At 34.3% G+C, this 16,050-nt stretch overlaps 1 protein-coding gene across 4 annotated transcripts in view; it reads right to left on the reverse strand.

The window, feature by feature from the left end:
* Positions 1-16,050, reverse strand: part of Larp4b (La ribonucleoprotein 4B) — an 87,799-nt gene that overhangs the window by 20,907 nt on the left and 50,842 nt on the right. For all 4 annotated transcript variants that reach the window (XM_063260130.1, XM_063260131.1, XM_063260129.1 and 1 more), the window contains 4 exons: positions 14,596-14,674; positions 12,098-12,234; positions 5,903-6,006; positions 704-814 (listed from right to left, as the gene is read on the reverse strand). In XM_063260130.1, the coding sequence (XP_063116200.1) occupies positions 704-814; positions 5,903-6,006; positions 12,098-12,234; positions 14,596-14,674 (431 nt within the window). The remainder of the gene's footprint in view (positions 1-703; positions 815-5,902; positions 6,007-12,097; positions 12,235-14,595; positions 14,675-16,050) is intronic.

Below are 16,050 nucleotides of genomic sequence, written 5' to 3' on the forward strand. Positions count from 1 at the left end.
GTGTTTGGCACCTCTGTCAAAGATAAAGGTGGCTTAGTGTGTCTGGAGTTGTTTCTGCATCTTCTAATCTGTTCGATTAATCTTGGGGCCTTTTTTTTTTTCCTTGCCAATACCACACTGTTTTTATTACAGTAGCTTTGTAGCATAATTTCAAGTTAGGGATTATGATGCCCCCTGTCTTGGTGGCCCAGGACTGCCTTTGCTGTTCTAGGTCTCTTCTGGTAAGGAATGTATTGCTCAGTATCTTTAAAAGTAACTCGAAACACAATGATGCCCTCCTGAAAGATTATGGCTAGGTTCAAATGTTCCTGAATTCTTTGCAATAAAATCAGTAAAATCTTTCTATATCCAGCTATATGACAGCAATGATTTTCCTAGACTGCTTATGTTACAATATCCTTAGAAAGTAGGGGCTGGGGATTTAGTTCAGCTACATAAGCGCCTGCCTTGCAAGCAGGCAGTCGTGAGTTCGATCCCTGGTACCGATAAAAAGGAAAAAGACAACCAAAAAAAAAGTAATGTCACGTGTTTGTAGAATGCTACAAAACACAACCATTTAAGCTTAAGCACTCTTTTCTCTGCATTTTGTATTCAAACAACACTTGTATCTGGTAACAATCTCCATGTCCAGATTTATTCTACATACCAATACTAAATACAGGCAAACTATGTACTAAACAGGGTGGTAGAGAAATGAACTTACCTGCTGTGCATCAGCTTCTGTTTCAAATGTAATAAACCAATTATCATTATAAGCAAATTCACAGTTTATGAATTTTGGTAAATTATCTCCTTTAAATAGTGCTTCTACTTCCTATAGGAAATACAGAGTTTAGTAATTAATGCTGAACTATATGCCATTTTTATCATCACTAAAATTAAAGACAAATAACAAAAAATATATATACTTAAACACAATCCAACATGCTATGCTGCTTACTCAATAGTATTTGAAAAAGGCTGAATGATTCAGTAAAACTTCCAAAATTAGAATTGCAATGCTGCAGGAAAATGCCTAGCTATACAACTTAAGAGAGCTTTCTCCATTTCTGAGGAACCACTAAGATGAACTATTATGAAAAATAATATACCATTTTAGGTTGGTAACCATACACACACAAAAAAAAAGTAATTTAAAAACTAAGAAACACTAGCTCAACTAGATTTATTGCCCCAATTAACAAAATAAAAAAATGGCAGAATTGTGAAATAAGGATTCTGAAATACTGGTAATCAGATAGTCTAGTACAGTGGCTTGTGAGAGAGAGGACATGAATACGGTAAGACTCCAAAATGCCCAACTGATGCCTGGAGGAGTGTCCAGGTCACCGCCTGAGAAGAGTTTGCGTAGGACCTGAGCTCCATAGAGAGCCTGCCCCTACTCCTCAGACTGAAATGGAAACAACCTGAAATGATCCGAAGTGAACAGTATAGTGTGAGCTTACCAGGGAGTCAGAATGGAAAATTCTTCTAAACTCATGGGACATGAGGCAAAGTACTCAGAAAGGGGTGGGGGTGATTGCCTTAGCAGTGAATATGAGTCTAAAAGGCTACTCTGAGTCCATCTAGCAAATATTCCTTAGGGATCAAATTGGTTCCAAGTAACTTTTCATTGTTTGAAATTGGAGTTTCAAAGAGATTCTTTTGCCTCAGTCTCCTGAGAAGCTGAGGCTATAGATGTAGATCACCAAACCCAAGATAATTTATAAGAATAAAAAAACCCCTGTAATCCAATAAAGATCCCAAATGCCTGACATTCATTGAAAAATTACCGACCATGCCAAAAAACAGAAAAATATGGCCTATAATGAGAAACAACAATCAAATTAAGGCTAGAAATCAGATAGAATATTAGGCAAGGGCATTTCAAAGAGTTACTAAATATCACATACTTTATATGCTCAAAAAGGTAGACTGAGACTGCTAAACAGAAATGGGGAAAAGAATCCAAATTAAACTTACAAAGATTAAAAAAATGCATGTCTAAATAGCACTTTAAAAAATTAACAGCTTATTAGATACTTTCTAGAGAAAAGGCGACAAGGGCGTAAAGAGAAAATATTTGAGTAATGACACAACAAAATATGAAAAACAAGAGCTAAACCAAAGCATCTTGCAATCAAATTGCTTAAAACCTGTGACATGATTTCAAAGCAGCCAAAGAGTTATACAGAATGAAGATAAAAATGGCAGATTCATCTCCAGAAACAGTGCAGAATAACAGAAGAGCAAACATCTTTACAACCTAGAAAGGAAAGGGCTGGGAATGTAGTTCAGTGGCATAGCACCTTCTCAGCAAGCATAAGGTACTGAGTTCAATTCCTAATACAAATTAAAAAAAAAAAAAAAAAGACAAAAAGGTATACAATTTCTCATCAATCTAGAAATCATATCTAGAAAAAAAACTTCATCAATGAGCCTAAAATCTCAAACATTCTAAAGATAAAACAAATTAATCATCAGCAGACTTGTACCACAAGAAATCTTAATGAAACTGTCAAGTTAAAGGAAGACGCTAACAGAGGGGAGGGAAGTTTAGACTTGCACAGAGGAATGTAAATCAACAGAAATAGTAAATATTAGCAAATATACAATTTTTATTTCTTTAAAGGAAATTGATTTATTTAAAGTAAATGTAAAATACTGTAGAATTTATGACAATGTAGAAGTAAAATATATGACAATAGCACAAAGCCAGAAGTAGAAAACTAATGTGAGGAAATGCTAAGTAAAGGCAGACTTTGGTAAACTTAGTGTGGGCAGATCCTAGTGCAAGCACTATAAAACATACTCATCTCTAAAGAAGCAAGTTAGAAACAAGGGGTAAAGATGAGAGGAAACAAAGAACAGCAGAAGCAAATAGAAACCAAAAAGTAAGACTGTAAAAGTCAATCCAACCACATCACTGATCATGTAGATATAAATAAATGTGCTCCACCCACAATGAAAAGGCATTATTTTTCAGGTGAGCTGTTATGGGGATGGAGACAGCTCAGTGTAGCTCAGTGTAGGTTGCTTGCCTAGCAAGTGTGAGGCCCTGGGTGTAATCTCCCACTTCTGTCTACGAAAAAAAGAAAAAAAAAATTCACACTGCATAATAAAAGCAAGAAATTCATTCTTAATGTAAAGACAAAAATGGGCTAAAATAAAAGGGTGGAAAAGAAACACCACACCAACATTTAGAGATTAAAGGGGCAGTGGCTATATTTATATTGGACATAGTAGTCCTAAGAGCAAAAACAGTATCAGGAAAAAACACAGTCATTTAATAAAAAACTGTTACTTATACTTCAAAAAGTACTTAAGGAATGAATGAATCAAGTAACTACAAAAATTATTTTCTGAGAGTTTTGTTTTGTTTTTTTGTCTTTTTGGGACAGGTTTTCACTATGCAGTTCAGGCTGGCCTCCAACTCACAGCGATCCTCCTCCCTCAGCCTCCTGAGTACCAGGATTACAGCCATGCCACCACACCGAGCTATTGTCTGAGATTCCAATGCCTTGTTGGTTGTGTAATCTCTAAGAAATACTTACCGGTTAAAAGAAGGTAAATAAATGCAGAGATCAAATTGACTAATGGTTAGTTAGTATTACTATTTCCAACCTCAAACAATAATCCTTCGATGCCACCAGGCTGTCAGTCAGTAGTAACGTCAGTTCTGTCTCTGGGAGCATCTCATATAAACTATCATATGAAAATCTTATCAATATTAAAAATGTTCTAATCACTGAGAAGAATCTAGTTACATTTAAGGAACAGAAAACTTCCTGGAAATTCTTAGCTTACACTTTTGAGCCCCTGTAGAAAGGCTGTATATACCATAGAATCCTTGGAAACACCTTTTTCTCAGACTTTCATTGGCTAACTTAGCACAGCATACGGTGTGCAGTTTTAAATACAAACATAGGAAGATCAATGGCTACTACTAAATGTAGAAAATTTTACTTGGTTGTAATTTTTACAAATATCTGAAATCTTGAAAATTAGGATCTGTATTTTAAATATTAATTTGATCTAATAATGACAGAGTAACAATATATACCCTAGCTCTCATATTCAGAAACTTAATAAAAATGTGAAGAAAAATTTAAATGCCTATTTCCCTTTTTCCACATATTATAATATAGAACTAATAAAACCATTTTGTGAACAGGAAGTAAAACTTGACAGAGTAAGAACATATTTAAATAGATACTTAAATAGTAAGACCATACTACATAATTTCTTAATGTAGACTTTGTTGGAATCCTTACCTTTGTTAACTTTTATAAGTGTTTTCCTTAATAAACGTTCACATATACTATCTAACTAGGAGTTAAAACTTTTGTTTTATTTTTGGTGGGTACCAGGAATCAAACTCAGGACCTCACACTTGCAAGGCCCAAAAGCTAAGTCTCTCAAGTGTGAATAGAAATCTCTGCTTCTTCTACAGAAAAAGTGTTTTAAAAGATACGAGTGGTTAAGTTTATATTCTGTAAATGATATAAATTATAAATAATAAACCAAGCCGACTGTATTCTGTAAGAGTTCCTAAAGCAGATACATGCTGTTTTCCAAGGTGGACAAGAACTAATTTGATGAGCTAAGTTTTAGCACCTTCCATATAAGACTTGTCTTCATTATCTCCAGACCCAGCCAGTATGTTCACTGTACAGGGAAACCTGGGTTAAGAATTTGGACAAGTAATAGATACCAATACAATATAGTTATTGCTTTTCATTACTATTAAATGTTTTTCAGAACTAACTACTGAACAATTGCACAGGACCGTATACATGCCAGGCAAGTACACTACCACTGAACTACATCCTCTGCCCTTCTAAAATTTTGAGATAGTCTTGTTATCATGTCCAGACTGGCCTGAAACTTGTGATTCTCTTGCTTTACAAGTAGCTGGGATTACAGCTATGTATACTTCCATGCCTGGTTATTTTTAATTATTCTTAGTATCAAATACTATGGCTCTCTAAAATTACTGCTCCAAGTTATTGATGCCCTAAGGATGATTCCAGACATCATTTTCATAAAAAGGTGATACTGCCTTCTTTTACTCAGAAGATATTTACACTTATGGTGGCAGCAAGTAAAGGAGGCAGCAAGTAAATGTGCTCATTACAGACTTCTTCAAACAGGTTGATCTTGTCATAAAAATATTTATTCTGAAAAAGTACTTTATCAAAAAAATGCTTTTTCTTAATTTGACATTTATTATTTCTTAGTGAATAAATATTTAAAGTTGTTCTCATTTTTAATTTCTCAATATTTAATGTAAAGTGTGTAAATGAGAATGGATGTAGTGGCACACAACTGTAATTCCAGCACTATGGGAGACTGAATCAGGACTGCCAAGTTTAAATCTAAGCTGGAACACTTAGTGAGTGAGATGCTGTCTCAAAATAAAAGAGGTGGGCAGGGGATTTAGCTCAGTGGCCTAAATGCGTTCTTGGCAAGTACCAGGTCGTGAGTTCAATCCCCAGTACCAAAAAAATAAAAAATAAAAAAGGAGAAGTGGCAGAGTTGGGGATGCAGCTCAGTGCACAAAGGTCCTGGGTTCAATCTCACCACAAAAATAAAATGAGGGTAACAGTCTTAAAACCAAAAATGTGGGCAGGTCTGAATGCAATGGTGTTTACAACTAATTGATCACAACCAGTTACAGATTTCTTTGTTCCTTCTCCACTCCCACTGCTTCACTTGACTAGCCTAAAAAAAAAAAAAAAAACAAAAAAACCAAAAATGTTGAAATTCCTTTCTTCTTACGAATTATCAATGTGTGCAAATCCCGAGAAAACTTAGGTATTTACTTAAAAAAAAAAAAAAAAAAACTCTCTAAAAACACAGGTGTTTAAAAATAAGACAAAGCAAAGAAAATGTCCAACTATCCACTAGAGAAATTACTTACTTCCACAGGGGTAGATTCAGATATTTCACGCAATATTACTATGCAACGATTTTGATTTGGCCTTACTTTTTCTCCCTTCTCATCCACCTGGACCAAAGGTAAAGCTACAGAAATAAGAAAAAGAAATGATTAAACACAAATATTAAAACGTGACACTCCAATGGGAGTGTGTAACATTGTATTACTAATCACACTGAAGAACGCTATCTACTGGTTTCTACTGGCAAACTATGAGTAGTTCTGGCAGTCTAACACAAAACTATCAAAATTTTTAAACCAATCTTGCACGTGAAAGTCTTCAAAATTGAGGAAGATGAAAATTTTAAGAAGCCCTACAAGAGTTATAACATGTATCACTATGAAACAGAGATTCTAAACAGCTCAAATAATAGATTAGAATATAAGGTTAAAGGGTTTTCTCCTTTGCACAAGTACAAAGTGACATAATTTTGTCTTATTATAGCATCTTTTTTGGCAATTGTCTAAGGCTCATTCAAGGTTGCTAGGCACTCTTTACCCAGTTCTTCCTAATGATACTATCTTACATAACTTTAGAACACATTCTACAAGGGATGCTGATGATGGTGCAAATGCCACAGAAGAAACAGGCCAAATTCAGGTCTAATGTCACCAGTCATCTTGGGCCTTTTTCTGTAAAGTTTGTCTTCTGGTGTTACTTCTATGGAATTATGTCACATATAGGTTCAAATGATAGTTTGTTATGATCACAACCAAGGCTCTGAGGTATCCATTATCATGAGAGAACAAATCACCAATATCATAAATGGAAGCTATAACATCACAACTTTTACAGGCTAATAGCAGAATACTCATAAATAGTATCTAGATCAGTAAAATTATATAAATAGACAATTCACATAAAACAGAAACATTCCTTAAAAGACACAAACTACTAAATATCACTCTAGAATAAAGAGGTAATAGGAACAAATCTGTATCTACAAGAGGAATGAAATTAATAATTTAAAATCTTGCCATGAGATGCAGTGGTAGTGATCTATAATCCCAGTGATCTATAATGCTCTGGGAGGCTAAGGCAAAGTATCTGAAATTTAAGCCCAGCATGGGCAACTAAGAGACTTAGCATTGTAAAATAAAGAATAAAGGAACTAAAGATGCAGCTTAGTGTGAAGGTCCAGAGTTTAATTCCTGCTATGCAGAGTTGGGAGAGGGATATCTTGTCAGGAAAAAATTCAAGGCTTACATAGTTTCACTGGAGAAATTCAAATATTAAGTAAAAAGAAAAACAATACTAACTCATCAAATTTTGGCAAAGTAAATCCAATACCATATAAACATGTAATAAATCACAAAAAATAGGATTTATCTCAGTAAGCAACAATGGCTTACCACTTGAAAAAAAAAATCAAGCTGTCTAAATTGTATTAATGAATTAAAAAATTTTTAAAAACTATACAATTTCTTTTTTTAATATATTTTGATTAGTATTTGTATTCTTTTTTTTTTTTTTTTTTTTCATTTTTATCGGTACCAGGGATTGAACTCACGACTGCCTGCTTGCAAGGCAGGCGCTTATGCCGCTGAGCTAAATCCCCAGCCCCTGAACTATACAATTTCTGTTAAAAAGTTTTCAGCAGAGAATGAGAATGTCAACCAGTTAAGTGTCACTTATGAAAAATCCACAGATAGCATTACATTTAATGATGGAAAATGATTCCCTCCATAATCTGAGAACATCTGAGAAAGCAAGAGTGTCTATTCTCCCTTCTTCCCTAATACCAGCGCAATTAAATAATAGGAATGAAAAGTACCTAGATTTTGTATAAAAAGATATTCACAGAAAACAGAAAATAAGCTTACCAATGTAGAAATCTAATATAATTTCTGTAAATAACTAGAATTTATTGAGCTTTTTAGTGCTTTGGTATACAAAATAAAGGAGAATGAACCTACTAACACCAAACAACTAGAAATTGAATTAAAAATATCATTTATAATAGCATAGCAATGTAAAATATAGAGTCATAAATCTGATAAAATACATGAAAAAAACCCATATACATGAAAACCCACAAAACATTGCTTGGAACTAAGAAAGAACTAAATAAATAAAGTGGAAAATTCACTATTGTTGAGATGCCAATTCTTCTCAAGTAGACTTACGGAATCAACACAATCACCAAAAAGTTCCAATAAGCCCTTTTTAAAATAATAGTGCTGATTCTAAAATTCATGTGGAAATACAAAACATTTAAGAGAGCTTAAACAAAGGCAGAAATATTGCATATCTAGTTTAAGACATATAATTATAGTAATCAAAACACTGTGGTACACTTAGCATCAATACAGACAAATAAATCAATAAAATAACACATAATTCAAAGATAAACCCATAAATGTATGGGCAAATATTTGTGATGCAATGGCAAGTTATTTCAACAGATGGTGCTGGAAGAATGGATACCTTACACAATGCATTTAATGTACATTGTCTATTTAACTTATGATAAGTCAGATCCAAAAGCTGATTGAAACCTCTAGAAGACAACCTTTATAACTCTGGACTAAGCAAGATCTTCAAAAAAAAAAAAAAAAAAAAAAAAAAGTATATTTCTGCTCCTCAAAAACACTCACAAAAAACAACATAAACCATAGGGTGGAAGAATATTTTTGTAAACCATGTATCTTCATTTATTTAGCTCTCTATTTGTTTTAAAAAGTGACAATAACTGGACATGTACAAATTAGCACAAAATGTATCAAAAACGACAACAAATCTAAGCATAAAATGAAAACTATAATTCACAGAACACAGGAGAAATCTAGATAACTTGCAATGATTTTAGAGGTGATATCAAAGATACTATTCATGCAAGAAAAAAACTGATGGGTTGGACCTCATTAAAATTTAAAACTTCACTGAAATTAGACATGAAAGAAAACGTCAAGAGAACAAAGTCAAGTCACAGACTAGGAACAAAGTTTTGAGAAGTCACATCTGATACAGGACTGTTAAAGAAAGGTCCTAAATGTCAATAATAAGAAAATGAACCTAATTAAAAAGTAGACAAAACATCTAAAAAAGATGTTTCACCAAAGACGATTTACAGGTGGCAAATAATCACAAGCAAATATAATCCACATGTTATTGGAGAAATGCAGTTTTGGCAAGTTCTTAAAAGTGAAACATACTTTTACCAGATGCCATGCTAAGCAGTCCTCGCTATTTATCTAAATAAGTTGAAAATGTATGTGTATATAATCTGCAAACAAATATTTATAGCAGCTTTACTCATAACTGTCAAACATAAATCAACCAAGATGTCCTTGGATAAACAGTGGTACATTCGGACAATGGAATATTTTTCAGCACTAAAAAGAAACAAGGCAAATAAAATCCATATTATCAAGGAAAAGAATTCAATATTAAAAAATTATACATCCTATATGATTCCAGCTTTACGATATTCTGAAAACGGTAAAACTATGGAAACAATAAAAAGGTTAATAATTGCTAGGTGCTGGGGTAAAGCTGAATAGGCAATGTAGATTTTTAAAGCAATGAAATCTTTCTGTATAATACCATAATGGCAGACACATGCATACATTTGGCCAAGCCCACAGAAGGTGTGCAACACAAGAGTGAATCCTACTTGGGCCCCCGGTATGTTTACAATCCCTACTTGAGGCAGGCAGATCACAAGTTTGAGGACTGCCAGGGCAACTGAGTGAGATCCTATCTCAAAAAAGGGACCAAGGATGTATAGCTCAGTGATAGGAGTACCGCTGGATTCAATCCCAAGTGCTTGAAAAAAATCACACCAAACCAAAACCAAAACCAAATGAACCTCCTCCAAAATCAGGGATTCCTAATGTAAATGGTAGATGATACGTTGATGTGGGTTCATCAACTCTTTTAAAAATAGATCACTTTGATGGGGGATATTGATAGCTACTCTTCCTCTTAATTTTGTTAGGAATCTAAAATTACACTTTTAGGGAAGTTTAAAAAAATACACTTTTTAAAAACCCTCATCTGTCACATAAACAAGTAAGAAAGTATGTTTATGGATCTATTTGAAGAGACATTTCAGAGAACAAAACAAACCACTAAAGAAACAAATTAAAATCATGAAAATCTAAAATTAAAACGACTTCATTCTAAGTGTTGGTGAGTATATAAAGCAACTGGAGCTCTACTGAGCAAGAGAATAGGGATGGCAGGTAAGATACAGAGACTGAGTGGTAATGGCGGGTAAGGTAAGGACAGCCTAAGTGAGTGGCGTTAGCAGATAAGGTTAGGTTGGCATTTTTTGAGCTCTAATTCTTAAGGCTGATAATTTTCTAGTTAGGTCTTATTTTGGGGGAAACATAGATGAGTGATTCACACATAAACTAGTCCCTTTAAGCAAGTATGCAAAGCAATTAAGTATTCTAATAGACTGAACAAGTAATCCTTGACTAGCAAGATTCAATTCTGAAATTATCTTTGGTGGGGCAGCAAAGTTTACAAGGAATGCCTAAACAGAATAACTAAATCTGGAATTCCTAATAATCAAGAAGACTAATAGAGTACAGATAGGTAACAAGGAAGTTACTGGTCTTATAAAGTGAGTCAGATAAAACCAAATTCTACTGACAGAAAAAAAGGAGGTTTCTATTGTGGATGTTGGCAACAAGACCCTAGGAAATGGCACAATGTTCAAAATTCATAGTTTGCCAGTTACTTTTTGTCTAACAGAAAAACAGAAAACAATTTTAATTCTGACTAGAAAATCCCAACATGGTTTCTTTTCCCCACAACTCAGTTCTAAAGTAAAAAGTTCCTTTTCAACGATTGTTAAATCAGATTCACACAAGACAGAGAAAATATGACACTGTGTCATTGATGCATAGGGATAAGGACAATGTGGAAACACCTCGACACAAGTGTAACAGGTATGTAGTCACAGAAATGAGGCATGCAGGGTCTCATCATTCAAAAAAATGAAGGCAATAGTGGAAAATGTATGATTCACACTCTGTTGCTTGTGAAGGACACCCATTAAACTGCATTATGTATCAGTCCTCAGGAGGGAAACTATGAAAATAATTTTACGGGGCTGGAGATTTAGCTCAACAGCATAAGTGCCTGCCTTGCAAGCAGGCAGTCGTGAGTTCGATCCCCGGTACCGATAAAAAAGAAAAAGACAAAAAAAAAAAAAAAAAAAAAAAAAAAAAAAAAAAAAGAAAAGAAAATAATTTCACCTGGAATTTACAGCCATATAAAAAAGTAAATTTGTAATAATTAAAAACCAATTTTTAAAAGTACATATTTAATAGAGAAGGAATGTACAATGAAGCCCATAACAGGAAGCATTACAAGGGCCAGGGGAACTCTGAGAGTGATGGAGGGACTGTTAGCTTCTCTGTAGTGATGCTGGTTTCATCCATGTCTATCCCTGTGTCAATATTTAACTGTACAGTTTAGATACATGCACTTGATGTCGGTTATAGCTAAGTAAAGCTGGTTTTTTTTTGGTATTGGGGATTGAACTCACGACCTCGCACTTGCCAGGCAGGCGCTTATGCCACTGAGCTAAATCTCGGGCCCAGTAAAGCTGTCCTTTAAAAACAACAACAACAAAAAAGCAGAACAGAATGGTAGTACAAACAAAACAAGGACACAAATTAAGTAATGACACCATAGGAAACACTTTCACTACATTTCCTGAATCCTATAGGTATCTATTGTAACATTTAAATATTCGTTTGATGTTGCCAAATTTCAAACAAACAACTTCATTGACAATATCCTTTAAGGAAAAATGCAGTATTTCATCAAAACTTGCACAGGAAGTTGAAATTTGAGAGAAATTCCTTAAGCAGGAAAAATGCTAATTAACACATTATTTCTCATTAATAAAACAACATCTATAAAATCTTTTTTAAATTTTTTTTATTTTTTGTCTTTTTGAGACAGGGTCTTACTATGCAGTTCAGGTTGGCTTTGAGCTCACGTTGTAGTGCAGGCTGGTCTCGAACTCACAACTATCCTCCCACCTCAGCTTCCCAAGTGCTAGGATTATAGGCATGCGCCACCATATCCAACTAATAAAAATCTCTTTTAAAGAGATGCCTTTTCTCCTTCAAATGACCTATACAGATTCAAGGTTTAACTATGAATTCAATCAGTGTGACGACTGGTCAAAAGAGTTATTGTCATTTACTTACATCTTAGCACTTCAACAATCAAATCCATGTCAGTACTGAGTTTCTTGATATGGTCAAGGTTAGCTACAGTTGTAATTGGCACATATTGATCACTATCCATCTGTGATATAAGATACATATCACTAGCAAGATTCTCCCTGTTGAAAGAAAACAATTTCTTTTAATTGATAAAAGAACTTGAATCTGTAACAATATCCCTTTCATAAGAAATACCTTGGCATGGTACAGCTTTAGAGACAGATCTCAGCCTAAGACTCATTTGTTACTCGCTTTCTCTGCCCTTAGCTACATTTTTTCCCCCCATTTTTTTAGGAAAAGTAGGGAAAACAGAAATAAAAGTATATTGCACTTCAGGCAATCAAAACTAATTAAGTGGCCAAGCATGCTAATGCATGCATGTAACTGCAGCACTTGGGAGACTGGGGCAGGAGACTCACTGAAAGTTTGAGGCCATAATGAAGGGAAAAGAAAGTGTTCAAAAGGAGGAAAAAAAAAAAACTGGGATAGGGAAAAGGAGAACAGGAAGGAGGGAAAGGATTATACGTAAATAGATATGCATATATATGTGTGTGCATATATATGATAGATAACTATACTACTAATCTTCTTCATCAAAAAGAATAGTTTTTATGCTTTCATTACTTGATCATTTTTTGCATTCCTTGATCTTATAACCTGAACAACTACTAAGATAACAGTATGTAATTAGTGTTAATTTCCTACAATTTTTAAAACAAATTCTGTGTATTTTTGTTTGTTTTGATTTTTAAACTTAAAAAAAAAAAAAAAAAAAAAAAAAAAAAAAAGCAAGTTTGAGGCCAGCCTGTGCTACAAAATAAGTTCAGGAGCAGCCTAAGCTACATAGAAATGTTATCTAAAACAACAATAACAACAAATAAAAAACAAAACACTAATGGGCATATTCTTTCTACAATGTAGTAATAGCTCATCTTGAAGTAGTTTATTAAAAAGAGTGAAGTTGTTTTAAAATAAGGAAATCCAGTTAAATAAGAAAGAAAGATAAAAAAAATGTTGAAATGGCCAGAATAAGGTCAGTAAGTCAAAATGCCTACTACAAAGTCTGGAACTCTTGGTAGTGAAGCTGCGAATTTGGCTCCAGTTTCCTGATAGTCAGCATTAAAAAGGAAACAGGGTCAGTAACTATCCACAGGGTTAAAAGGAAGCGAGCGACAAACAGCACTAAAGGCCAACATGGGTTATTTCTTGGTATTCTGGTCAAAGGTATCGGTTTCCAGTGAATTCTGAAGCAAAGACATTATGTGATATAATGAAAAGGGCCCTCAGAAAAACATCTGAAGCTAAAATGCAATTATGGATTTTAAAGGATCCCTTCTTGCAATTAAGGTGAATGATAATGTCAGTGTTCAATCAAACCGAGTGCTATATAGGGAGAAATACTGTTCTGTCCATCTCAGCTAGCCATCACTTACATGTGATTCTGGGCACAAGAGAGCTACACATTGGGTATGTGAGTAGCAAGGGGCTGTTTTTTAACTTCTGCCACAAGATCTTTTATTTTCACTATGTGTGCACATGCTTGCTGTATTATACTAGGGACCAAATTCAGTATATCACATATGCTAGGCAACCACTCTACCATTGACCATAACTCCTGTTTTAAACTATACTACTGTGTAATACACTCAGTGTTCCCAATCTCAGACAACATGGAAATAAAGGGCTAGTATACCCCATTCTCACTTTCTTTGAGGAAAAGATCTTCACCAGACATCTCTGTGAGGTTAACATCAGACTCAAATGAAGTTATATTCAGTCTAATCTTTTTTGTTCTTTTTTTTTTTTTTTTTTTTGGTCTTTTTGAGACAAGGACTTGCTACACATTTTAGGCTGGCCTTGAGCTCACTTTGTAGCCCAAGTTGGTCTCGAACTTGCAATGGTCCTCCTGCTTCAGGTTCCCAAGCACTGGAATTACAGCAATTCCTGGTGCAATTACCACCAGGTCCAGCTAGTTAGTCTAATCTTGTATGTCCAGTTTTAATATATTTTAAAATAGAAAGGTAAAATAGAAAAGATATTTATTCTGGAAAAAATATAATTAAATATGAGTGATATGTAAACAAAGCACTTCTGTGTCATGCAGTATATTTTGAGAAACAATATAGCAAGCCATTTATGCTCATGGTTTAGAAGACTTATCTCAGAAACTGATTCAATGGAACTGGGGATGGTCATGGTTCAAGAATATGTATTTGAATAGCAATCCAAGTAACGATCACCAACATGAATTTATGGACCTAACTCTAGAGACCACTGATTGGGGATTATAATCAGTCTCTAACATGCCAAAAGGCTATTTACTCAGTATTCTAGATATATGACTAACAGATATACATAGGTACAGAATATTATTAATATACATACAACCATCTATGTAAAATCACATTGATAGAGAGAAACCAATATAATGCATAATACTACGGCTATCAGGTACTAGAAAAATATCCTACTGGCCTTACCTAGATAAGCAGAATTCCAATGTCTTCTTAAGTAGTTCCCGGGGGTCTTCCTGGCTTTCTGAATGAGATTCATTTCCTCCTATAAAAGTAATAATAAACTAAGGAAAAATGGCTTTAAATTTTTTTTTTTTTGGTGCTTGCGAGGCAAGCACTTATGGTGTTGAGCCCAACAATCCCAGGCCCCAAATGGCTAAAAATTTACCAAGCAAGTAACTCAGTATAGTTATGCAGGCGCTGTGCCGCTAAGCTACATCCCCAGCCAATACTAATTTTTTAATATATGTATTAACATACTTGCATATATTCACAGAAAATGAGGAAAATGCTACTTAACCTAGCCTCAAAACAAAAATCATGTTAAAAAAAGTTTTATTAACAAGGCTTAGGAAGCCTTTGTGATTTCTTAATCACAAAATAACAGTTAAAATTTAGTTAATACCCTGCCTCACTTCAAAAAGGATTTTGAGGTAACCACAAGAACATCGATACTAAACAATAAAAATATACAAAGGTGAAAATCAAAACAAGGAAAAGATACAGAAAATACACTAAGGCCAATGACTGTAAACCCATAGGCCATTAAGGGCTAGTTAATTTTTACAATAGTGCCTTAGGTTTTGCTTTTAAGTTTCTAACCAAAGTGACAAGTGAGAAACTGTCACTTTGTGTTACCAAGCCCTTACAGAATACTATATAAATCAGATCTTCAAAGGACACCCAAAACTTGTTGTAAATCCTAAAAGAAATTGCCTGTGAGAAGGTATCAGGTGGTCTGGCACATGATTTACCAGCAGCCGGTCATGAAAAGCACAGGTCATGGACTGTGAACCTCTCGTGCCGTGAAATCAAGTTCAGGTTAAGACTCCCCTGTCACCCTCAGAAAATCTGTTATTTTATTTCTATTAACATAGAAAGCACTGGAGTACTAAGAACTATGGTTTTTTTCATACTGTATTACATAAATTAGCCTGGCATGATCACACATATGCTTGGCTAACAAAAGATACTTGTACTTTAAAAGTCAAAGACCATGAAAAGGCAAGTAAAGTAGGGGAATTTGGAACAGTGACAAAAAGTTCAAGTCAGTATTATATGAGGAGCTTTAATAAAATCTGCCCTCACTAGCATAAATAAAACAAAACTACTACAACAATCAAAAACAAAATAAATGAAACCATAGACTTGAGACTGAAAACTAAAAAGGCTTTTCCTGTTCATTCCATTTAAACTCACATTCTACCCCCCATATATAACAAATATTTTCTAAGTATCTCCTGTGTGCTGGGGACACTATATACAATATGAATTAAGCCTAAAAATGCAAGGCCTCTGCCCTTAAGGGGCCAGCATTCAAGTGGAAAAGACAGACAACAGGTAAAATAACAAGACTACACAGACAGGGTGACATATACTGTTGCAGAGAAAAACAGATGAGGACAAGGAACCAGAGAAAGC

The sequence above is a fragment of the Cavia porcellus genome, unplaced genomic scaffold, assembly GCF_034190915.1.
Source record: "Cavia porcellus strain 051 isolate PalLab524CR breed Dunkin Hartley unplaced genomic scaffold, mCavPor4.1 scaffold_13, whole genome shotgun sequence".
NCBI classification, from domain to species: domain Eukaryota; kingdom Metazoa; phylum Chordata; class Mammalia; order Rodentia; family Caviidae; genus Cavia; species Cavia porcellus.